Source organism: Ipomoea triloba, chromosome 3, assembly GCF_003576645.1.
Source record: "Ipomoea triloba cultivar NCNSP0323 chromosome 3, ASM357664v1".
Lineage (NCBI taxonomy): Eukaryota > Viridiplantae > Streptophyta > Magnoliopsida > Solanales > Convolvulaceae > Ipomoea > Ipomoea triloba.
Window position 1 is genome coordinate 9,086,728 of NC_044918.1, and position 26,864 is coordinate 9,113,591.

General features: G+C 32.9%; 1 protein-coding gene across 1 annotated transcript; it reads right to left on the minus strand.

Annotated features, from left to right (window-relative positions):
* Positions 1-5,966: 5,966 nt before the first annotated feature.
* LOC116012869 (myb-like protein I) lies at positions 5,967-7,337 on the minus strand. The gene is made up of 3 exons (XM_031252543.1): positions 6,854-7,337; positions 6,633-6,757; positions 5,967-6,527 (listed from the first exon to the last, which is right to left on the minus strand). Exons 1-3 carry the CDS (start codon positions 7,335-7,337, stop codon positions 5,967-5,969), a joined length of 1,170 nt encoding a protein of 389 aa, XP_031108403.1.
* Positions 7,338-26,864: the final 19,527 nt, after the last annotated feature.

Sequence of the window (26,864 nt, forward strand, 5' to 3'; positions counted from 1 at the left end):
TGACAACGATGATCCATCTGGATGTAATGTTCCTTCCACCCGAGCTGTTAATCTTTCAAATACAGGTGAACAGATAACTCGTGCCTATGATGACTCTAATCAGCACCATACTAATGAGCCGAGGTCTGCTCCCACCGAATCCTTGGAAGCACAGATCCTGCTAAGTCCTAGTTAGACCTGGCAATTATCGACACGACCCGTTAACACGACACGAAACCGGACACGAAAATAACGGGTTAGTGTTTAGCCTTAACATGTCACGGGTCGTTAACGGGTTGACCCGTTAAGAACCCGTTATGTTTTCGTGTCTTAACAGGTCAACCTGTTAAACCTATTAAGAACCCGTTTAACCCGTTAATATTATCGTGTTAACCCGTTTACACGAACCCGTTTACACAGACACGTTTAGAACCCGCTAAGAACCATTGTCATTCAGGTAAGAACCATTGTCTTTACAAAATATATCATGGACATGATTAAGAATGAATTTACTACATTAGGCCAAGATCATACACCAATTATTGATGTTCGACAATATGAAATTTAAATGTTTATTGTGTTCAATTTTATTCTAAAAACTAGTATAAACTTCTTTAATTATGATTTTTGGATGTTATTTTATAATTTTATGAATGTTATATATTGAATATTTTTTTAGTTTGTTTGATGGATTGAATTGTATGTTTTATTTCTTTTTTATATAATTTAACTTTAAATTTTAGTTTTTAATATATTAATAGATTTAGCGGGTTTAAACGGGTTTCGTGTCATATCGTGTCGACACGATCCGAAACCCATTAACAAAACTTGTCAACCCGTTTAACCCGTTAACAAATCGTGTTCGTGTACGTGTTACAATTTTGAACCCGTTAACCTTAACGTGTCGTGTTCGTGTTTAGCCTTATCGTGTTCGTGTCATTATCGTGTCGACCCGTTAACGAACCCGTATACACGAATTGCCAAGTCTAGTCCTAGTTCAGCCCGAGATGAAACCATGGAAGCGTCTTGAGGTGCGAATCATGATGGCTTGCAGCTACTTGATGAAAAGATGATCACATCAATCCTAAATCTAGTCGATGTTGAGATAGAAGTTTTTCCGGACTACACTTCGGATGGAAATTTGGAAGCATCCAAAAGTGTCAACCCCGAAAACTTACCCTCTCCGATCGACGGATCTAGTGGTTTGAAACTTGCTGAAGGACATGAACTCGTCTTGGTTCTAGGTGGAAATTTGGAAGCACCTTCTAAGGACAGTCATGGTCCATCTGCTGAAGCATCCAAGAGCTCGGACTCTTCTGAGGTAATCCTTGATACCTCTTCTGCTTTCACTTCTCTGTTGAATGCCATACAGGGATTAGCGAGGACTCAAGATGCGCAGTTCAAATCTCTTAATGAGTCCATCACTAAAATCAAGAAGGATGTAAGAAGGCAGAAGAAGAAGTCCTCTAAGTCTACCACCGATGAAAGACTTACTACTCTTGAGAAGAAGATCGACAATGCATTCTCTGAGAATCTTATTTCTCTTGGATCTTTGAAGGAATCGGTAACTGAAATCACGAAAATACAGCGTGATCTGGTTACGAAGCATGCCTTTATTAAGGAGCGTCTCGACCTATCCTTTTCAAAGCTTGAAACTGTCTCTGGAAATCAACATGCAACAGCATCCCTTGTCTGTGAGTTCGAATGGACTCTTAAAGAATTGCAAGTTTGCATCAACCGTCTGAGCAACAAGGTGGATATTCTCATAGAAGTCAATGATGCCAACAAGGGGGAAGAAATGAAAGGAACGCCTCCGAATACTTGCAAAGGAAAGGAAATTGTACTAAGGGATGATGATCAAGACAATGATGATATTTCACGACAAAGGAAGGCCATCCTGAATCTTAGAAAAACTCCATCTCCCTCACCATCTCCGAAGATAATGCAAAATAAACCTACAGATGGTGAACCGAGTTCCAAAAGGCAAAAGAAACAAAGCAAAGAAACGAAGCAAATGACTCAGAGAGTAAATGGAGAGCCTATCGAGTATGTTCCATACAAAGAAGGATCTGGAAAGAAATGGGAAGAATGCAACATTCCGCCATTTTGGAACAAAAAGCAACCCATGGACAGGATGAATTTCTTGAGAGATCACAATGAAAGAGTCTTTGAGCAAAGGAAAAAAGACGAAGAGATCTTCCGAATTCAGCAAGAATAACATAAAAGATTCGAGAAAATTGTAAAGGAACTTGAAGAAGCAAACAAGATAGCTAAAGCAGCTGACGGACGAACCCAAATGAATGGCATTGCCCAAATTCTGACTGCCATGCAACAAAGTTTCTCCGATGGAATGAATGCTCCCGAACTGATAAACTGGTGGGACTGGGAGTTATAAAAGGAGAAAATCTTGGCGAAGTTGTCCAAAACTATCTGATGCTGAATCTACACAGAAAATATGCTTTCAAGATTGATGGACTTGACACTGTGAAAGCAAGGAAAGAAATCAACGATATGATCCAACTCAAGGAGCACGAAATTTGGGAAAAAGAGAAGAAGAAGAAGACTGGTGAAAGCTCAAAATGAGAAGGATTTCCTTTCTGTCTTTAATTTTGTCAGTATTGCTTTTTGTTATGATGTATGAAATTCCCTTTTGAATAAAAGTCTTCTCTCGCTTGGGATCAGCGTGTGTGTGTTATCTAGTTTTGTTTTCACTCCTCGTTTTTTTTTATGTAAAACTTCAACTATTCTGGCACACTTAATGAAAATCCCTTTGAGGATAAAGAAAGCCGAATAGAATGAACTTAGGGTGTTGGCATCATCAAAAAGGGGGAAATTGATAGGAACCCCGAGTCGTTGATTTTGATGATACCAACTATTCGAGGAGACCCCTAAATTTTGTCTAAGTCCTTAGAATAGGTTTATGCTTTGTATCTTAGTCTTACAGGGTAACCGAATTCTTAGTATTTTCCGATCGCTAAGGATCTGAGTCTTATATACCGAAGACGTGAAAACTTAAACCGAAGAGTAAACTATCCGAGGAGTTGAAGCTGCGAAGTAATGAAGACTTGAAGAACCGAAGACTGGGATCTTAGGTCGAAACACGGAAGGGCCAAGTTTTTATGACCGAGCAATCAAGAGTGTGATTGACTCGAGGAGATTAAGAGAAATGATAAGGTCAATCATTCTCTCTCACAACCAAGGCAAAGACATTCTCTGATAAGTTGTCTTGTCTACTGCCATGAGAATGGGTATAACTGAATGTCATTTTGGGTCATATGCAACGATCCCAAGGAGCATTTAATGATTGTCACCTTTTTGAGGTACAAAAGACAAATTGTCCTTGCACAATAGTGGACAAACGGCTAGAAAGTACTGACATTCTGAAAAAGATGAAGATACTACCCATTGGATATTACACACTGGACAATAGGTTTTGAATTTCATTTTCCCTCCAACGGATCTGAAATTCTACCTATGAATACCCTTGTCCCATCTCACTTTGATAAGGTTGAAAAACGCGAAATATTATCTAGCAAGTGAAAAATTCTCAGTGTGATATTCATAAGCTTACAAGTGATATTCATATTTTATTAGAAGTTCTTGTGTGATTAAGAAGTTGATCAAGGAAACAAATCACAAGAATCTCAAGTTGGAGAATCATCACAACCTTTCAACCATCTCTATAAGTGAAGTAGAAAGAGGCGGAGTAAACTTGGAAGAAGTTGAAAAACCTACAACAACAAGGCTGCTGGGCTTAGTGATCAAAGGAGCTTGTCGTAACGGAGATTGTACTATAAAGGAGATTATAGTGCAAACCTTCACGAGTTGTGAAGAAGAGTGGAGTAGGCTTAGTTAACAGTCGAACTACTATAAAAATCCTCTCTCTCTCTCTCTCTTTTACATTACGTATTGCATTGCATATATCACTCAAACTTAATATCCTTTACAAGAAAATCTTAAGTGCAAAGTGAAGCTAAAACTTGATATATTCTTTCCGCTGCGTTATCTCTTTAAATGGAAAAGTTTTCAAAAACCTCTTGTGAGTCTATTCAACCCCCCCTTCTAGACTCACATTGCTACCACCGGGACCAACACTCCACACTAGCCTTGGCATCATCCTCTAAATAAATTCTATGCATGCAATACTTAGGATCAATGCCAATTAAATCCCCAATCGAATACCCAATGGCCTTCCTGTGCTTTCTGAGCATAGTCAACAATTCCTCAACTTGTTCCTCCTTCAGAGAGGAATTGATGATCACAGGATAAGTAGAATTAGAGCCAAGAAATACATACCTCAAACTGGAAGGCAAAGGTTTCAATTCTACTTTCGGGGCCTGCTCCTCTTCGAATGGAGTAAGAGAAACCACTATTTCTAGTGAATCCTCCAAGTCCTCAGCAACTGGTTCAGAGGAGTCCTCATCCTCCTCTTCCTCCACCTCTGCACTACACTGCTCCAACACTTCAATCACATGACACTCATCGATGTATGAGGGTTGGTGTTTGGCCATCTTAAAGATATCAAATTCAATTTTTTGGCCAGCCACCTCCATCACAAGCTTTCCCCTCTTTACATCTATGAGAGCCCCAGCAGTAGCTAGAAAAGGCCTACCAAGAATAATGGGAACCTTGGTATCCTTTTCCATATCCAGAATCACAAAATCTCCCGGTATGAAGTACTGATCAACCATTACCGGGATGTCTTCAAGAACTCCCACTAGGCGCTTAATGGATCTGCCAGCCATTTGAAGAGTCATGGTAGTTGAAGTGTGTAGTTTTAGTGGTGGTGGAATGATGGAATACAGAGGGTAAAACGGAGAAGAAGTTCCCCGAGTGTCGGTTTCAAGGATGGCAAATTGGAACCGAGTCAAGTGATTGGCATTTAAGGGAGTTGGTTACTAAGAGTTGCAAGAATCCACTTATGGTAGCAAAGAGCATTTAGATGGGGGATTTGAACAAAAGAAAGCAAGAAAGAAACCAAATAAATAGAGCATAGGGAATGAGTCGTGTTCAACCATGATGCATCATTGTGTCTCTATGGTATAGGATATGTTGCTTGTGTGTTTTGTTATTCTCGGGTGATGTGCTAATACCGTTCCTCCTTTGAGTACTAGGAACTCTCTAGCATTGGAGTGCCTTTAAGCAACCAAGAGGCCTAGAGGCATTTTCACAAACACATAACCTACATCACCTTCCTACTATTCTTAAGAAGTCCATAGGAAGTCACAATTGATTAGAGCTTGCATTTAATTCTAGCTCTATCATGCATAGATCAAAGCCTTAGAACATTCAAAGAGGTGATCAATCTCCAAGAACACACACAAATCATCAATTATGAGCAAGAACAATAGATCCAATCCACACAATCAAATCTCCAATCTAGAAACTAGGAATAAACACTTAACATCATGGAATTCCACTTACTCAATCCCTAATAAAAGACTACATAATCATATTAAGCAAATGAAATCAGCAAGATCTAAAATCACAACTTGGAATTGAAATAGCAATAGAATTTAAACAAGATCAATGATAGAAATGGAAATTACCTAATAAAAAGCAAGTAGAATGCTTGAATGTAAAGTGTTTCTTCCCAAGATGAATCAAAATAGACTATGGATGAAAATTCTAACCTAAACCTAAGCTACTGGAAATGGAAAATTTTATCTAAACCTAGCTAATTGCTTAAAATTTCCGCAAAGGCCTCTTTATATAGGCTGATTCTGGGTCGCGTACGAGGTAGCGTACGATCGTACGCAAGATCGTACGCGACGATATTTTGGCTATTAGTCCTTCCTTCATGCTTCATTTGCTTGTCAAGTCCTTATATTTGGCCATTATACCCCTGGGACCTGAAAAATCATCTAAATACACCAAAATAGAGCATTGCAATAAAGTTGCTCATTAGATCATGAAAACGATATAAATAATTCACAAAAGAGTGTCAAATGCAACTAATTAACCACAATATAGACCCTTAATTCTAGCTATATTTGGTGCTTATCAGTAGTAGACTTTGGGCTACCCAGGTTAAGTCTCTTACAAAGGGAATATGGCATCAGGCTAACATTGGCACCCAAATCACATAAGGCACTGCCCACTACAAATCTCCCAATGATGCAGGGGATGGTAAAACTACCTGGATCTTTCAGCTTGGGAGGCAACTTTTGTTGAAGAGCTGCACATGCCAATGCCCCCTCACTGAGATCCACCACAGCACTCTTCTCTAACTTCTTCTTATTACTCAGAATATCCTTCAAGAATTTCTTGTATGAAGGAATTTGAGTCACTGCATCAACAAAGGGCATGGAAATCTCCAACTTATCCAGCATCATCTTGAACTTATTCTCTCTCTCAGTTTCCTTGAATCTCCACAATCTCTGTGGGAATAGCAAGATATTGCAAGGAACAACTGAGTCACCAACCTGCTTATTTTTCCTCTCAGGCTTCTTGCTTGGAGCACTCTCATCTTGCATAGGGGCTTTCCCCTTAGCACTGTCCCTCTGTAACTCATGCTCCTCTTCGTTCTCATCTGGAACATCCTCAACCTAAATGCCCTCATCCTTCTTATCAGTTTTCTCAAGCACTAGATAATCTGAAGGAAAAGGTGGATCCTTCAAAGCTAATCCACTTCTCGTGGTCACTGCATTCACCTGCTTCCTTGGATTTTCAGTGCTTGCTGGCAGTCTACCATTCGAAGATGACGCTTGATTAGGAAACTGATTACCACCACCTTGCTGTTGAGCCGTGAGGCTCTCTTTCAATGCTTGCTGAGACTCTATGGTTGCCTATAACTTATTTATCTGCGTCGTCTGAGCCATCATGTGGTTCATGAGAGTCTGCATATCAACATCCTGAGATGGTCTAGAGAAACCTTGACCCTGAGTGTTCCCAAAATTCTGATTCCCTTGCTGGAACTGCCCTTGATTTGCATTCTGATTATTCTGCCCAAAATTCTGATTGTTTCTCCACTGAGCTTGGTTTCCACCCCTATTCCCTTGATTACCTTGAAATCCTAGTGGATTGTTCCTCACTTGATTTCCCTGATTGTTCCAAGAGGGAACAAACTGATTCCTTCCTTGCTGCTGATAGTTCCCATAACCTTGCCCCTGGCCCTGTGGTCTAGCATAACCAATGAGATCAACTTGCTCCACATTAGGCTGAGGGACTTGGTTACCGGAGTCTAACAAATGACATGTTTGAGCTACATGATTTCCACCACAAATTGCACAACAGGCTACAAGAGGTACCTGTGGCACAGAATAAGGGTTAAGAACATAAGGATTCTGTGGAATCAGTGGAGGCTGAGCAACTGCCTGGACACTCTGAGTAGGGCCCTGTACTATCTGCTTTAGCATGTGTTGTATGGTATCCAACTAAGCCTGCATTGCCATCTTTTCTTCAACTTCGAACATCCCAGCTGTCTTCTCTCTCTTGGGTATATCATCCCCCTCAGTGTACCAGTAAGTATTATTACAGGTGATCCTCTCAATCAACTGCTCTCCAGCTGCCGGTCCCATATCAATGAAAATACCCCCAAAGGATGAGGTATCTAGAATAATCTTTGACTGGTTAGTCAATCCCTCATAGAATGATGAAATAAAGTCACCTGAGGTCATCAAATTCTTTGGGCACTGCCTCCTCAACTCCTTAAATCTCTTCCAAGCCTCAGGAAGATCTTCATTGCCAAACTGCTGAAAATTTTGGATCTGCTTCTTTAACTTGGCAGCCTTGGAAGGAGGACAGTACTCTTACATGAAAGCTTTGTGGAGCTGTTCCCAGGTAATGAAATGGTTGGCTGGAAAGGAATTCAACCAACTCTGTGCTTGATCTCTCAGGGAAAAGGGAAACAATCTCAGCTTGATGGCCTCACTAGGAACACCATTCATCTTAATGGTCTGGCAGATACGGTCAAAATTCACAATATGGGTTTTCGGGTCCTCAACCTGAGATCCTCCAAACTGCTTATTCTAGACCATCTGAATGAGAGTAGTCTTCAACTCAAAATTATTTGTTTCAATTCCTGGATACACAATGCAATCTTCTTCCGTGAACTCAGGAGCTAAATGGGCTGCCATGGGATCTGCCTGTGGAACCTCCTGGGCAAACTGCTAAAACAGGTTGGGATTCATCTGATGGAGAAGATTTTGCATCCCAACCCCATAGCCTGGCTGCTGATACACAGGCTGCTGCTGCATGAAAGGAGCTCCCAATCCTCCCCCAACATAGACATTCGGGTTTGGATCGGCCCTGAAGTTTTGTGCCTGATTTTGAACATTTGGATTTGGGAGGTCAGCACGAACTCCAGGGTTGTCCCCAACTGCCTCTCTCTGCCTCGGGTGCTGCTGTATGTTGACACCAGTTTGGGCTGGTTGCCCGGTATTGCTACTGTCTCCGGTCTCCATGTCTACTTCAAAGTTCTGGAACTCTCTGAGCCAATCACGTAACACCTTCTTCTCCCTCCTTAACTTCCTCTCAAGATTTGGATCGTAGGGACGAAGATTTGTGCTCCCTCTCGATCTAGTGTGCATAAGAGGAGGGAAACCTAATGTCAAACACAACCACAAACACTCTTGGAAAAGATTGGTTATGGGTTAGTGCAAATAAAGAATACTTTTTTTCTTTTTCTGAATAAACAATAAAATAAAACTTGATCTCCTAAAATTCACTAACTCTAATGCTAATAAGAAATTAATCACACAATCAAAACCAAATAAACCAATCCCTGGCAACAGCGCCAAAATGTGATGATGTATAAATGGGAGTGTAAAAAGAGGGTGTAAATGTCGTTCCGCTGAAGATTGGGGCTATGGCACGTAATTGTATGAATCAAGAATACTAGGCACTAGAATATGTGAATTAACTAGAATCCAAGCAACTAAAACTGAATGATGTAAAATAAAAGAAAGCAATTGACTAAAGAATAAACTGTATGATAAGGTAATGGGGCAGATTAGGGGGATTGTAACCTTGATGTTCTAACAATCTCAAAATTAGGGAAAGAATAATTAATCTAGGGATTTATGGGCAATGCACAAAATAATTCAATTCAGCTACTTTCGTAATCAATAAACAGAATTAGGCTACAATTGCCCCACTGTCGTGATGCATCAATCATAACCTTGAGCACCTAAGCATTGTAAGCCCCCAAAATTACCACTATTCTCATAGTAGGAAAATTAGGTTGAAATTGGTAAGGCTCGAGGTCTCCATCCAACTTTCGTTGTAATGAATCCCTCTCCTAGACTAGCAATTAATTGTGGCTATCAATCAATAACAAGTAGAAAGAAATCCCCAAATCAACATAAACCCTAGGTAAAAGATTCAATCCCTTTATGCAATAATCATAAATTGAACATCAAAGATTCAATCCCTTTATGCAATAATCATAAATTGAACATCAAGATTAACATCCCTTTATGCAATAATCATAAATTGAACATCAAGATTAACAATGGACCCCTAATCCATCATAAATTGAACATCAAGATTAACAATGGACCCCTAATCCGAACCCATAATCGAATTACTCACGCATGATCGAAGTAAACACAGCAAAGCAATAATTAAAGATGGAAAACATAGCTGCAATATTAAAGAATAAAAAGGGAAAACTTGACTAACGATTCTTGAGAGTAATTCCAATCCAAACGATGATTCCAAGCTCGAAACCCAATTCAATGATGTAAATCTGCTATATTCTATGCTATGGAAAACTCTAAAGAAGGGAAAAATTGCACTAAACTAAACTAGGGCTCGGAATACCCCAAACATCAGAAAAACGCGAAATAAATACTAGACAGCATCCGGGTCACGGCCACCATCACGGCCGGGATCGAGGCCGTGATGTGACGTGGCCGGCTGCTTGTCCACGGTGGAGGTCACGGCCGACATCACGGCCGTGAGGGTGGCCGTGATGCGGCCCCCTGGTCCTCTTCTGACTCCTATCGTGCTCTGTTGCTCCTTTCCGTCCCGGGGTAAATTCCTTATGTCTCGAAAACTAGTCCAAGATGATCGAAAATCCTTCCTTTGCTCCTCATTTGTGAATAAACTAAGATTGGTCAAATGTAACACACAAACGAGCTTTAAATGTATCAAGGTAAAGAAAATAAGCAACAAAACTCCTGAATCGTGGGGCAAATAAAGGTATAAAATCATGTGTATCAATGGATAATTAATAAAATTAATAAAATAATAAATAAATAAATAATATCCATTATGTTGTTACTAAAATGCCCTCCAGTTTTAGGGGGAAAACTTTTGTTAAGCACTTCTATTATTATTATTACTAGTGTTTTACCCGTGCGATGCACGGACAAAATTTATGTTACTATAAATTTAAATAGAAAATTTGAAAATATAAATATTTTAAAATGTACAATATAATAATATATTTGTAATTCCATATATTTGGTTAAGTATCTATTTTCATAGCATATAAAATTTAAATTTAAATTTTGTATAATTAATAATCTCTAATTAATCATGTACACATTTAGATAAATTTATAGAAAAAACTTACATAATTAATTTCATTTATTCCTAAGTGTATTTCATATATATTATGATTCCAACAATATGAATAATAACTAAGAAAATTATATTTAAAAAAGATGCAAATTTTAATTTTTGTATTAGTAAAAAAATTTGAACAACCCATGTTTAATTGTAATTATACAATTATTATTATAATTATTAACTTATTTATCATAATAATTATTAGTCAATTATATTAATATACATACAATCAATTTTTTAATTACTGTAATAATTATTAGATAATTAAATTAATATTGTACAATTATACTTTAATACTTTAAATATAAATGTTATATATATATATATATATATATATATATATATATATATATATATATATATTATCCAGCCACTTCTGTTATTATATATATAACCTATACATTGTGGCCTGATAGAGTTTTTTGCATTTTTAGTCCTACGACTGTAGTGGCGCTATTAGAATTGATCCACGACTTTCAAACTTTGCAATTTCGGTTCACGACTGTAGTGGCGCTATTAGAATTAATTTCTAAATGATTAAATTTGCTACATATCTTTTTAGAAATTAATTAGTTTTAATTTTAATTAGTTTACCAAAATCAAAATGATTTTAGAGTCGTCTGACATGATCACATACTTTTTAGAAATGAATTAGTTTTTTTTTTTTCAAAAATGGATGGCGTGTTGAAGATGCCAATCAATGTTTTCTTGCTTGAAAGAGAAAATTTTTTTAAACATGTAAATGCCCATTTAACCATGCTTGAAAGGGGAAAAAAATTCGGCCAAAAATGACAAAAAATATGCACAATTTTTTTCCGACGAAAAATTGACCAAAAAATTCGCCGGATTTTTTATCCGGCGAAAAAAAACTACCGGAAGGACCATTTTTGCAAAAGAAACAATAGTCGTTGACTGAAATTACAAAGTTTAAAAGTCGTGAATCAATTCTAATAGTGTCACTATAGTCATGGGACTAAAAATACAAAAAACTCTGGTCTGATATAACCAAACTCTGGGTAGCTCGCAATTACTTGTGCACTTAAATCAGTTCCATAGTGACATAGTGTACATTCATCTACTTTAGTGCCAAACTATATAAATAATTTGTCGCCACTCCAAGAACAATGCAGCTAACTACTTAATCAAATCATTCAATTCAATATAATATATTTCATATTTTTTTTAATCCAGATAAAACATAATAGTCGGTATTAATGTATCAATGATATATAATTTTTTAAAAAAAAAATAATAAACCAAAATTTAAAAGATTACAGGTTTTTTTTTTTTTGGTTACAATATAATGAAAAAACCTTTATATGAGGCAAACACTTTATGTTCAAATGAGTTTATTGATAAATTTTGATTGCCAATGTAAGACTTCTACATTTGTTTAATTAATTGTCTAAAAAATGGTCTCGCGAGATTTTATAATCTATTATTCAATTTTGAAGTTGATTTTTAAAACCGATTGTAGCATACTGTTGAGAGTTTAATTTTTGTTCAAATGTTGAGAACCACATCACTTTTAGTCTTTTACCCTCTTAAGGTATGCCAACGTCCATGGTGGACGTGTTTGTTTATTTTAATGATGAATGACTAAAGCTTGTGTAGAGTGAGATCTATTAATTCATAATAACCAATAAACCGGTAACTTTATCCCATTTCTTCAATAAGAGATTCAAATATAGAGATTTCAACAAATTCGTTGGGATGTGATTAGCATGGCATAGTAAACTCTCTCAAAAACTGCCAAAGCAAAGTACAACCTGATCATACACAATGTCAACACATGCAAAATATACTACAAAGAATGCAACATTGTGTAGAAATACAATCTTGAAGTGCTAAGCTAAGAATATTCTAAAAACGCACCACACAACATAATATATCAAATCATTCAATATAATATATTTCACATTTTTTTAATCCAAATAAAGCATAATACTCCGTATTAATGTATCAATAATATACAAAATTAAAAAAAAAAACAAAACAAAACAAATAAACCAATCAAAAAACAGTAGTGATTAGCGCCAAATAATAAATCATAATAATAAGAATTAGTAAAACAACCGTGGTTAGCCGTGAAACAAAAAATAAATTAAGCAAATATAAATAAACAACATAAACAAATTTAAATAAACAAATATAAACAATATAAACAAAAAACTTCCAATATACATCCACATCTTCGAGCACAGCTTCTAAGGTTGCTACTCGATTGTTTTTTATTTCGTAAAGACGAATCAGTTGTACTTTTATTGCTCACACAGTACTGTAGGCATTTATCTTATTTAGTAAAACAAAAATAAGGACCATTACATGTAGATTTTTTTTGTGTAATGAGGCTAAAGTGGTAAGATGGAATGAAAAATGTGAAATTTGTTACATGATTTATATAGTGGTACTGGAATAGTTTATTTGGAAAACTTTAAAAATATGCTAATTGATTAGAAGACATATGTATCAGAATAATTTGCAAGCAATTTGCCTTTTTTAATGTAATTTGCCTTTATATTAGCATGCAATTTGTCTTATTTTGTATGCAATTCACCTTTTTCAATTAGATCAATAGTTTTATTTCCCTTTTTTGTATGCAATAGATTTAGGATAAAGATTAAAATTATAGATGACACAAGATTGAAAGAGAGACAATCAGCAAAGAGGACTATATATGCATATATATTCAGCATTAGACGATTTGGATTTGTTTATAAACTTCATTAACTTCCTTCATATGCATGTAACGTATGTCGTCTTATGATTTGCAGATTTTTGTTAACAAAAATACAATATGTATTTTTTTTTATTATGTGGCTAAAATAGTGAGATAAATCGGAAGATGTGGAATTGATAAGGTTATATAATTCTTTAAATGCATGATTTATATAGTAGTATTGAAATTGATTAGATAAAAAGTATATTAGGAAAAATATAAAAATCAACCAAATAAAAGGTGAAAAATTGGTTTAATAAGTAATATATGTATAGTAATTTGTGTAATTATTGAATTAATTACCATATATAATATCTGTATATTAATTTGTCTAATTATTAATTTAATTAACAAAATAATTATTAGTCAATCATATTAAAATCTATTCAGTCAATTCCATAATTAGAAAAATAATAATTCCTTAATTACATTTAATTTATACAATTAATTTCTTAATTCCTTATTTAGAATAATAATAACAATAATAATTGCAATTAAAATTAATTAATTAATTGTGTGGATTTTTTTTTTAAATTTCTTTGCCATACAAGATTCGTTTGTATTAAAATCTATTCAATTAATTTCTTAATTTTAGAAAATAGTAATATCTATATAGTAATATGTATCATTATTAGTTTAATTAGAATAATAATTATAATTATTTGTGTACTAATATGAAGTCTGAACCATAATTAGCTTTATTACAATTAATTTGTTAATTTGTTAATTATAATTGTAATTAGATTAATTCCTATATATATATATATATATATATATATATATCTATGTATGTATGTATGTATGTATGTATATAGTAATATATGTATAGTAATATGTATAATTATTAACTTATTTAGAATAATAATCATTATTATAATTACAGTTAATTACAATTAATTTAATAATTGTATGATTTTTTTTTAAAATTTATTTGCCAGGATTCAATCATTTTAAAATATATTCAATTAATTCTTTAATAAGCAAAATAATCATTTCTTAGTTATATTTAAATCTATTCAATTAATTCGTTAAATTAGGAAAATAGTAATATAGGTATAGTAATATGTTCTAATAAATATAATTGTTAGTGTAGTAATCTTAAGTCTGACAATTATGTTGTGATTCATCAAAACCGCTGAAATAGTTTTGTTTTCAATAACAATATTGTGTTGTTTTTCGTGTTGTTGAAGAATAGTTATGGATTTGTGCGATCAGTACGTGTTGAGAAGATGAAGATTACTTTGAAGTTTAAAGCCATTTGCAAATGTAAAAGATGAAGATTGCATTGGAAAAGATGAATATTACTTGGCTATGATTTGTGCGATCAGTGCTGAGATGATGAAGATTGCAAGCAATTTGCAAATGTAAATGATGAAGATTCTATTGGAAAAGATGAATATTACTTGGAATGATTTGTGCAATCAGTGCTGAGATGATGAAGATTGCTTTGAAGTTCAATGTCATCTACAAATAGAGAAGATGAAGATTGCACGGGATGAAGATTGCTTTGAAGTTCAATGCCATCTACAAATGGAGAAGATGAAGATTGCACGGGAGAAGATGAATACTCTTAGAGGGATTTGTGCAATCAGTGCTGAAAAGATGAAGATTGTTTAGAAGTTCAAGGCCATCTGCAAATAGAGAAGATGAAGATTGATCTGGAGAAGAAAAATATTGCTTAGGAGGTGACTCATGAGAAATTAGAAAGGAGGAATTAAGATCCTAAACATAGTTAGATAGATGTATTTATAGGTGCAAATACTTGTAAAATGACATTTTTGTCCAACAGTTAATATTACAAAAATAGCCCTAAGTTTTTGTGGGGAAACTTGGCTAGGCACTTCTATTATTATATATATATAGATTATTATTATTATTATTATTATTATTATTATTATTATTATTATATATATATGATAAAGGGAAAACTAAAAGAAAATTGTAGTTAAAATAGTGAATAAATATATATGTATATAAGTTATAAGATAAGAGNAAAGTGGTAAGATGGAATGAAAAATGTGAAATTTGTTACATGATTTATATAGTGGTACTGGAATAGTTTATTTGGAAAACTTTAAAAATATGCTAATTGATTAGAAGACATATGTATCAGAATAATTTGCAAGCAATTTGCCTTTTTTAATGTAATTTGCCTTTATATTAGCATGCAATTTGTCTTATTTTGTATGCAATTCACCTTTTTCAATTAGATCAATAGTTTTATTTCCCTTTTTTGTATGCAATAGATTTAGGATAAAGATTAAAATTATAGATGACACAAGATTGAAAGAGAGACAATCAGCAAAGAGGACTATATATGCATATATATTCAGCATTAGACGATTTGGATTTGTTTATAAACTTCATTAACTTCCTTCATATGCATGTAACGTATGTCGTCTTATGATTTGCAGATTTTTGTTAACAAAAATACAATATGTATTTTTTTTTATTATGTGGCTAAAATAGTGAGATAAATCGGAAGATGTGGAATTGATAAGGTTATATAATTCTTTAAATGCATGATTTATATAGTAGTATTGAAATTGATTAGATAAAAAGTATATTAGGAAAAATATAAAAATCAACCAAATAAAAGGTGAAAAATTGGTTTAATAAGTAATATATGTATAGTAATTTGTGTAATTATTGAATTAATTACCATATATAATATCTGTATATTAATTTGTCTAATTATTAATTTAATTAACAAAATAATTATTAGTCAATCATATTAAAATCTATTCAGTCAATTCCATAATTAGAAAAATAATAATTCCTTAATTACATTTAATTTATACAATTAATTTCTTAATTCCTTATTTAGAATAATAATAACAATAATAATTGCAATTAAAATTAATTAATTAATTGTGTGGATTTTTTTTTTAAATTTCTTTGCCATACAAGATTCGTTTGTATTAAAATCTATTCAATTAATTTCTTAATTTTAGAAAATAGTAATATCTATATAGTAATATGTATCATTATTAGTTTAATTAGAATAATAATTATAATTATTTGTGTACTAATATGAAGTCTGAACCATAATTAGCTTTATTACAATTAATTTGTTAATTTGTTAATTATAATTGTAATTAGATTAATTCCTATATATATATATATATATATATATATATATCTATGTATGTATGTATGTATGTATGTATATAGTAATATATGTATAGTAATATGTATAATTATTAACTTATTTAGAATAATAATCATTATTATAATTACAGTTAATTACAATTAATTTAATAATTGTATGATTTTTTTTTAAAATTTATTTGCCAGGATTCAATCATTTTAAAATATATTCAATTAATTCTTTAATAAGCAAAATAATCATTTCTTAGTTATATTTAAATCTATTCAATTAATTCGTTAAATTAGGAAAATAGTAATATAGGTATAGTAATATGTTCTAATAAATATAATTGTTAGTGTAGTAATCTTAAGTCTGACAATTATGTTGTGATTCATCAAAACCGCTGAAATAGTTTTGTTTTCAATAACAATATTGTGTTGTTTTTCGTGTTGTTGAAGAATAGTTATGGATTTGTGCGATCAGTACGTGTTGAGAAGATGAAGATTACTTTGAAGTTTAAAGCCATTTGCAAATGTAAAAGATGAAGATTGCATTGGAAAAGATGAATATTACTTGGCTATGATTTGTGCGATCAGTGCTGAGATGATGAAGATTGCAAGCAATTTGCAAATGTAAATGATGAAGATTCTATTGGAAAAGATGAATATTACTTGGAATGATTTGTGCAATCAGTGCTGAGATGATGAAGATTGCTTTGAAGTTCAATGTCATCTACAAATAGAGAAGATGAAGATTGCACGGGATGAAGATTGCTTTGAAGTTCAATGCCATCTACAAATGGAGAAGATGAAGATTGCACGGGAGAAGATGAATACTCTTAGAGGGATTTGTGCAATCAGTGCTGAGATGATGAAGATTGCTTTGAAGTTCAATGCCATCTACAAATGGAGAAGATGAAGATTGCACGGGATGAAGATTGCTTTGAAGTTCAATGCCATCTACAAATGGAGAAGATGAAGATTGCACGGGAGAAGATGAATACTCTTAGAGGGATTTGTGCAATCAGTGCTGAAAAGATGAAGATTGTTTAGAAGTTCAAGGCCATCTGCAAATAGAGAAGATGAAGATTGATCTGGAGAAGAAAAATATTGCTTAGGAGGTGACTCATGAGAAATTAGAAAGGAGGAATTAAGATCCTAAACATAGTTAGATAGATGTATTTATAGGTGCAAATACTTGTAAAATGACATTTTTGTCCAACAGTTAATATTACAAAAATAGCCCTAAGTTTTTGTGGGGAAACTTGGCTAGGCACTTCTATTATTATATATATATAGATTATTATTATTATTATTATTATTATTATTATTATTATTATTATATATATATGATAAAGGGAAAACTAAAAGAAAATTGTAGTTAAAATAGTGAATAAATATATATGTATATAAGTTATAAGATAAGAGAAGAGTGAAGGTAACTAGGTAATTGAAGTAAGAAGTGGATAAATATGGTGGCGGGGACCGCAAATTATATCGTGGACCGTGGTCCACAATGCATTGTGGACGGCGCATCAAAACGACGTCGTTTTGATTAATGAAAACAGACGGATGAATTCGCGCTACTCACTTTCAGTTCATATACACTGCAGTTACATTTCAACACAATCACTTTCAGTTCATATACACTGCAGTTACATTTCAACACAACTACTTTCAGTTCATATACACTGCAGTTACATTTCAACACAACTGCAGTTACATTTCAACACAACTACAGTTACATTTTGATATAACTACAGTTTCATTCGATAATATAAAAACACAAATGTGAAACTGTTATTCAGTATCAGTTCATATACACTGCAATTCCATTTCTACACAACTACAGTTACATTTCGATATAACTACAGTTTCATTCGATAATATCAAAACAAATATAAGGCAGTATCATTTGAGATGAACTGTAGTGTCAATTACGGGCTCCGTCTCCCACTTACTGAAACGACGTCATTTTGGGACTACGGTCTATAATGCATTGTGGACCGCGGTCCACGATATAAGAACTGGGCGGGGACGGGTACGGTAAATCCAAACAAACTAGCAAATAGCAAAGTCAACTGATGCAGTTCGTCGTCTATGCCAGCCATCTTCAACCTCCAAATACCCGACTTGCCGTCCTCCGTCATCTATCTCAAAGAACATGCATTTAGCGGGTCCCGTAGATTTAAGATTAATCAGATAAAATTAAAATCACCTAAATTAAAAATAAAAAATAAAAAATGAATGGGTTTAGCATTTAGCCTGCCGCTCTTCGCGACCGCATTTGCTGCGTCATTGGCGTAAAATAACGAATGGAATGGAAGCTTCTATATGTGGTCAGGGTCAAAGTCATAATTATCTAGGTTCTGAGGAAGTAGTAAAATGTACAAACTGCCTTTCATGCACTGCTAGCTCTATCAACGTCTCCGATCCTAAGCGGTACATACCACATGAGATGATTCCCCAGCTAGCTAGCTGCTAGCTCTTCGATCATTGTCTTCTAACCGTGTTTCCCCTGCTCTCCTTAAGGTAGCTAGACTTCATCCTTAATACATTATTGCCTTGTTTTGTAACATAATTCAGTTAATTTTAATTTGCTTGACCACTATTATGAGTGTTTGGTTAATTATTAACTTTCTATATTGACTTATTGATTCAAAAAGTTGATATTAAAAAACCTGCTAAAAACAGCTTTTTCTATTTTTTTTTTAAATAAGTTTTTTTCTTCAAAACACCTTCAAATAATTATAAAAAAAAAAAAAAAATTTGTGTGGATGGATTAAGCACTCTAGTATGCATGTCAATCCTGTTACTAGGCAACGAGCTGCGGTGATTGAGCTCATCGACAGGGCTCATAAGTATGTTACCTAGTACTATGAAGGTAATTAATTAGCAACGGGACATGTGATTACTAATTAGTGTTTACGGGTTTAGGAAGCCCGTGAACATATGCTTATTTTAATATAGTCTATAATAATAATATTTTTGAAGATCAATTTTTGAAGGAGAATTGATAGAGAATGGCGTGAAGGAGAAGTGTAGGGGGAGAGAGAGAGTGTGCGATCTCTAGATAAGGTTAAGTCATGAATATATACCACAATATAGATATACATATATGTATATATTAGGGTAAAGGATTTAATGAAGAATGGGCTTGAATCTTTATATATAATAATTCTATGTACAAGAATAATTATTAGGCCAAATGATTCATCTCTTAAATAAATGAATACATAGAATAAGGAGAAAACCCATAATATTAAGAATTAAATGTCTTAGAAATAATATATATATATATATATATATATATATATATATATATATATATATATATATATATATATATATATATATATATATATACAAATATAAGGAATTGGGCATTTGATTTGGAATTACCTTAGGAAATATTCTTAATTCAAGAATTAGGTTCACTAGAAAGAATGAATTTAATTTTAAAAAATAATTATAAAGGGTAATTCTGGAATAATTTATTACGGGATATCACAGCCTGGGGGCAAAAAATAAAAATATTTATGGAAAAACTTGATATAAATTGTATATCATCTCTATATTAATATGATATTTATAAATTATTTTTTATTTTAATTCTATCAACTCTAAGTATTTATAGACAAATTTAAATAGGATGACATATTTGAAACAAAAAAAATAAGTTCTAAATTACATAGACTAGACAGATCATAAAAAGTAATTTTTCTTTTAAAATGTGTTTCATAATTGAATTAAAAAATATATTTAGTATCAAACAATTAATATAATCACTTTAAATATTTTCTTAACAAGCGTAACACACATAAATTTCACAATTAATATAGAATAAGAATTATGAATAATTTTTCACAAATTACAATTTTAATTATAATGAGAAGATAGTGTATTAGATATAGATAAAATTAAAATATAAACATATATTAAGTTGTATTAAGAAAAGATAAAATTAAAAATATATTTATGATTGTAGAAAATTGTATAGTTAGTAAAGTTTGATCTTCTGCGCCCTTTGTAGAATACATACATATACTAATTACCAACTGAGCTTATAATAGGCCGGGCTAGGGTCGGTTGACGGGGAGGGGGCCTTGCCCCATTGTCTCCTTGTGTCTGCCCTTAATAGCTCATTAGTTTAAATTAAGAAGATCAATAGATCACTTTTACTGAGATTATGCTTTACTTAGTGTACTTTTTATTTTTGTTCCACACAGTTGTATGGACCATGGTCTATGCAATAATGATTGTATGGTGTTTGCCCGCATTCAAATATTCATATTTAATTTTGTGCGTATAGTATCTACTGTAAAATTAGTATGATATGATCCATTGTAAGTGTTACTGCCATGCATGCGAATCTCGATGAACCCTTTGTTTTTGTGTTCCAGACGAAGCCCGCAAACACACACAAAATATAATACTGGGAAAACATCAGAGAAGCCAACCCATCTTCTTGATCATTGAGCTACATGTTGTGGAATCAGCAGACACCTCAAGAGCCATTTCAAAACTCAACAACACCTTCACCAATTAAATATATATACAAATCAACTCAAATGTGGACGCGTGTTCTCGTGCGATCGCTGCGGTATACACCACTAGTGTTAACAAAACCCCACGCACCTTGTTTTTTGGGTGGCGCGGAGATTCAAACCCATGACCTTTTGCATGGTTCTGATACCAAATTGAATCATGTGTTCCATCCAACTAAAAGCCTAACCTGATAGTTGAACTGCACATTTATGTTTATATATTATATGCTCAACAAGAACATCTCCCACTATATATATCAAAGATTAAGATCTTACTATTACTAAAATTTCACCGCTCTTAAAAATTTTCAATAATTATAATACCTGTGTTTTTTTAAAACTTTCCACCGTTGATGAACTCTAAGCTTATGGATGGTTGAGATCAATCTTAAATAACTATTTTCTTATTTGATCTTGCCCATATATATATATAATCAAATGAGACTACATCTTCCCGTGAGTCCCGTGAAACACTTCATACTACACAAATGCATACAGACTAGATTGTGTGCAATTCGCCCAACATGAATGCATAGAATGTATCCCGTATGCATTTGTCTAATAGCTTCTGTATATTTACGAATGTCTCATAGAAACATGTGGATGTACTTGAATATTAGCCTATATCTTTTTGCATTAAATATATTAGCGTATATATATATATATATATATATATATATATATATATGCGTTAAAGAAATTTGCTTCACTGTCCCACATTGGCCACATCATCACAAATATATGGTTCTCTTGAGTGCTACTGTACTATAGCTGCTCTTTATAAGCTAGACTAGATTTGCATTGTATTGGCTTCTTCATTCACACACACACACACACACTGACACATACATAATGAGATTTTCAGGTCGTTGCACTGTTCCTCTTCTTCTCCTACTTGCTATTTTCTTGCAGCTGTTTCTTGCTGCTCAAGGCACAGATGATGCTGCAAACAAACAGTTGGGTGTGGATGTAGATTCTTCTCAGAATTCATTACATGTATGTGGTAATTATATACATTTATATTTTCAGCTTCTTAAATTAATTAATTTTCTTTCCAAATATGATCTCATTGGTTCTTTTAAACTATGGTTTGAATTCGAGATCTTGTGGAATCATGGAAACTTAATTATAATGAAGTATTTTTTTTTTTGGCGAGGAGGGAAACCCACAGGCTGCCTGTCGTCCCTATGTGAGGGTGTGCATTTGAGTAAATCTTGTCCTTTATGACCTTAGTCAATGGAAACTTAATTATAGAGAAGTTTTTTTAGGGTGATGAGGAAAACCCACAGGCTGCAACCCCTATTATGTGAGGGTGTGCATTTGTGTAAATCTCGCGCCTTGTGATTCTAGTCGGTAAAGGACCACAACTACAAGGATGTAAACTAGCTTAGGTTGTCCATAGACTGGTTCAAATCAAGAGCGCTAGGATTCAAACTACGTAATTTTGTAATTACAAATTTGTATTCTTAGTCATATTAGGTGGCCTGGGTTACCGAATCATAAAGAAGTTTTGATGCATGCAGATGCAGGCTAAGGCTCAAAGTGGGAAAGGAAGAGATGAGGTTGAGGACAAAGAAGGAAATGCAGGATCTGAAAAAAGATATGTTTTTGAGAATGAAGACTACATCTATACTCAGTCTCTTCCTTAATTAGGTCTTTTCTTTCTCCATTTTTCTTTAATTTCTTTCTTTCTTAGTATTTTCTTTTAATTGTACATTTTGTTTAATTTCTAAGTGTTACTAAGTTGCCGTGGCTACTAAACTTTTTGTACTTGGGTCTTCTTTTATATTCCTAGTATCCATACATACAATAATTACAACAATTCGCTATATATATATATATATACACTATGTCTTAAAAAATGATTTTTTACATTAAAATCTCTTCATTCTTGATCATTTTAAAAATTTAAAAAACAAAATAAAAACAATTGATTTTCATTGACATTGGTTAACTCCACTATGAGCTAATAAATAATCCATATAATAATGAATATGGGTTTCTCTATTTACCCAAATATATATAACAACTAATTAAATTAACTACAAAATGGTAATGGTATAATCATGAGTGATTCAAAAGAAAATTTTGAAAATGGCAACTAAGTTACTCATAAATAATGAGCTAAGATTAAAAGATATTCATCACATTAACTTAGGGTCCTTTTGAAAATAACTTCTAGAAGTCATTTTCTAAATATTTCAATATCTAATTGTTAACAAAAATTATTCATTTCGATCAAAGATAAAATAACCATTTTGGTGGAAATGTCATCCCCGACTTTTTTTATTTGGGAGATTTTTTAGATTTTGATATCACATTCAGTTCTCTCTCTTTTTCTCCATTTGAGTGGTGCCAAATGGGCGGGTTGACTCACCATATGTCTATTTATTATTTAATAAGGATTCGTGAGACGGTCTCACACAAGTGTGACCCTTTGCTTAAAGGCAAAAACTTGTGTGAGACCGTCTCGCCGTGAGTCGGGTCGAGTCGGGTCAATATGCAAATGTGATGCTTATACTCGCAAAATGTTGTACTTATATACTCAAATGTAATACTAATCAAGAATAAAATTTTTGTTACTTATAAGGGTAAATATAATACTTTTAAGGGAAAATACAATACTTTTACATTTCGATTTAAAAGTATTACATTTTTCCTCAAAAGTATTATATTTGCCCTTATAAGTGAGGAGCACTTGTCAACGTTACTTATTATGAAAAATGTATTACTTTTTTTCTTATAAGTAACAAAAATTGTATTCCTAGTACATTTGAGCATATAAGTATGACATTTGCACATATAAGTATGACATTCGCATGTATTTTCGACCCGACCCAATCCGTCTCAGGAATAAGGATTCGTGAGACGGTCTCACACAAGTGTGACCCAATTAAAATATGAGTTTGATCCGGCTATGCTAAACAATAAAAATTTTGACTCGATCCAACCCATAACCCAAAATATTAAAAAAAAAAATACTTTTCTTCAATTTATTTAATTAGTTTAGACTTATTACATTTATCAATGATTGATTAAAATATGGATTCGGACCAAAAAAATAAATTTTTTTCTTCAAGATCTTTAGGTCAGAGTCACTACATTTATCAATTCTTGATTAAAATCTCTTCATTCTTGATCATTTAAAAAAAATACCATTGAAATTGGTTAATTTCACTATGATCTAATAAATAATCTATATAATAATTATGGGATCAGGACTTAAACTCATGACTTGACTTTGATATCGCTTGTTAGGATCAAACGTTTAATTACAACTTACGCCAAAAGTTATAACTAGTAATGATGATGCAATTTTATTTCCTTATAAACCGCTATCACATTTTTGAGACACTGGGTGTTGAACTTGACCTTTATCCTTTATCGGCCTTTGCCCAACAATCCTCCAGCCACCAGATGCTAGGCTTTGCCTTTACCGGCTTTCGCTCAACAAATTATGATAGTGAATATGAGTTGATTAAATATATATGATAGTGAATACAAGTATGTTTTTCTCAGTCACCCAAATATAACAACTAATTAAATTAACTTTGAAAGCAACAACTAAATAACTCATGAATAATAATGAGCTTAGATTAAAAAATATTCATCACATTAACTTACTCTAAAAAATAAATAAATAAATAAATAAATAAATAAAGCAATTCGATCGGGGCATCTTCAGCCGAATTGTTCGGACTGTTGGTTTGATAATCACAAGGTTCTAAGTTCGACTCCTAGTGGAAGTAATTTATTGACCTTCTTAATTTGAACCAATCAATTATGGACAATCTAAGCTGACTCACTGTGATCATTTTTTAGCTAGTGCCATATAGTATGATTTACCCAATACACCCAATACACAATGTCCGATAGTGATTACGAGTTTCCTTGTTATAAAAAAATAAAAAATAAAATAAATTCTCGATGAGATTTAAAAAAAAAAAAAAAAAAAACTTAGACTCAACCAACACGTCTAAACCATTTTCAGTTATATTTCGTTTTCATTGATTTCGTGAATTTATCAAAATTCTGTACTTCTCACTATATGTCCAATAAAAAAAACTGAACCCAATAATAATTTATTTATTTGGTTGAGGGGCTTATGGGCAGAGGAAAGGGCAGATGGTCTATTATTGGGTTTTATTGGGTTTATCAAGGCAAACCCCACTCCTCTTCCGAGTATGTGAGTAAACCCTCGCCCTGTGATCCTAGCCGGCAAAGGATGGTCTATTATCCCCCATCCGACATACCTCATGGAGCTATTGATATAGGAGATTAATTAATTAAGATATGTCTCTGTCATGTGGGCTTCCAGCTTAATAAATAAACAAACAAATAAATAAATATCATCAGCTCAAATAACAAGAATGTTTGGCTTAGTCAACTGAGACGATGAGGTCAAAGATGCATGCCTGCCTGTCTGGATCACATAAACCTTAAACTACTCAATCCATCTCCACTGTGCAATCTAAACTTTGATGAAATCTTCATACATTTCATACGTGTTTTATGAGCTACTGTAACAAGAACTCTATATACATAACAATATTATAATAGAACAACCAAACATCAATAAATAATGCATCTCATTAATTATAAACATCTTTAATTATAGTTATAGTTACGACAAATTTTTTAATTACTAATAGGACTAAGAAGCTTGATTAAAGGATTAAAAATATTACTATTGATGAAGATAACACACTTCACATTATGGGGTACATACCAACCATCCCCACTCAGCTCCTGTCAGCCTCAACTACACAATGCGCTTTAATTTCAATGAGATTTAGGATCAAGCGCTTAACTTACTACTATGCCAAAAGTTATAGTTAATAACAAAATCACAAATTTATTTTCTTATAATTACATAACAGTCATTGCAACGTTTCAATGGAAAGATGTTGAACTCTGTCCTTTAAACTTCCGCCCAACAACATACCACCATGGCTCAATTTCTTATCAATGGTATTTGTCAAATTGTGCGAAATTAACACTATTTATTATGCAAAAAAAAAAAAAAATAGAAAAAAAACCATAGTTAGTAGTCAAGATTTTATTTTATCTCTTTATATGTGCGTAAAAATCACTTCTATGTTTGGATAGCAGAATGAAAGACTCTATACTTCAAGCTCGCAAACAACAAATGCCTATTGCCAACCTTTAACCAATTGACAAATGTCTTTCGACTCTTGTACATACACATTTACTTTTTATGTTATACAAATAAAAATATAAATTAAATTATTACAAAGAATGCCTATTTGTTGAAAACAAACCTAATATCAACCAACTTGGTCATTGTCTCAATATTGCTTGGCTGTACATGAGCTATTGCGCCTCTGAAAGCGCCCCAACTTGCCAAATAAGATTGAGCAAATGAGCATAATGCACAAATGATATTAGATTATGTGAAGGATTGATATATACTAAAGAAATGACTAGAGGTACAATGTGAGAGTTTGAATATCACTAGAAGCATGTATAAGAAAAAGGTCTAAGGATGCTGGAAGATTTGGATTGGATCTTTTATGTGTACATGAAAACTAAGATTTGACCGGTGAGTTGATTAAGTGTGACTTGTGATTTACCTCTACAAAGTTGAAGTTTTTTTTTTTTTTTTGAAATAACAAAGTTGAAGTTTAAAAAAATAAAAGAAATGTAATATAATATAATAGCGTCTGGTATAGTAATTCAAATAGAAAAAGTGTGTGAAACAATAAAGATGTCAAACTTCCACGTTGAGATCATATTGGCTCTTATAAAATGACCCTAGCACATGGACATCCAAGCTACAGCTCAAACACTTCAACTAAATTTGTTTAATTTTTATCAACCAAATTAAAATTTATTATTATAATAAAATAAAATGAGAAAGCAATTGATAGTTTAATTAATTAAAATAGGTGTCTAGCCCCAAAAGCAGTAATCAAATATAAGTGGATAAAACATGATTCTTGTATCTGGATGGTCAGAAGTACGATTCTTGTTAATCGTCGTTCAGTTAA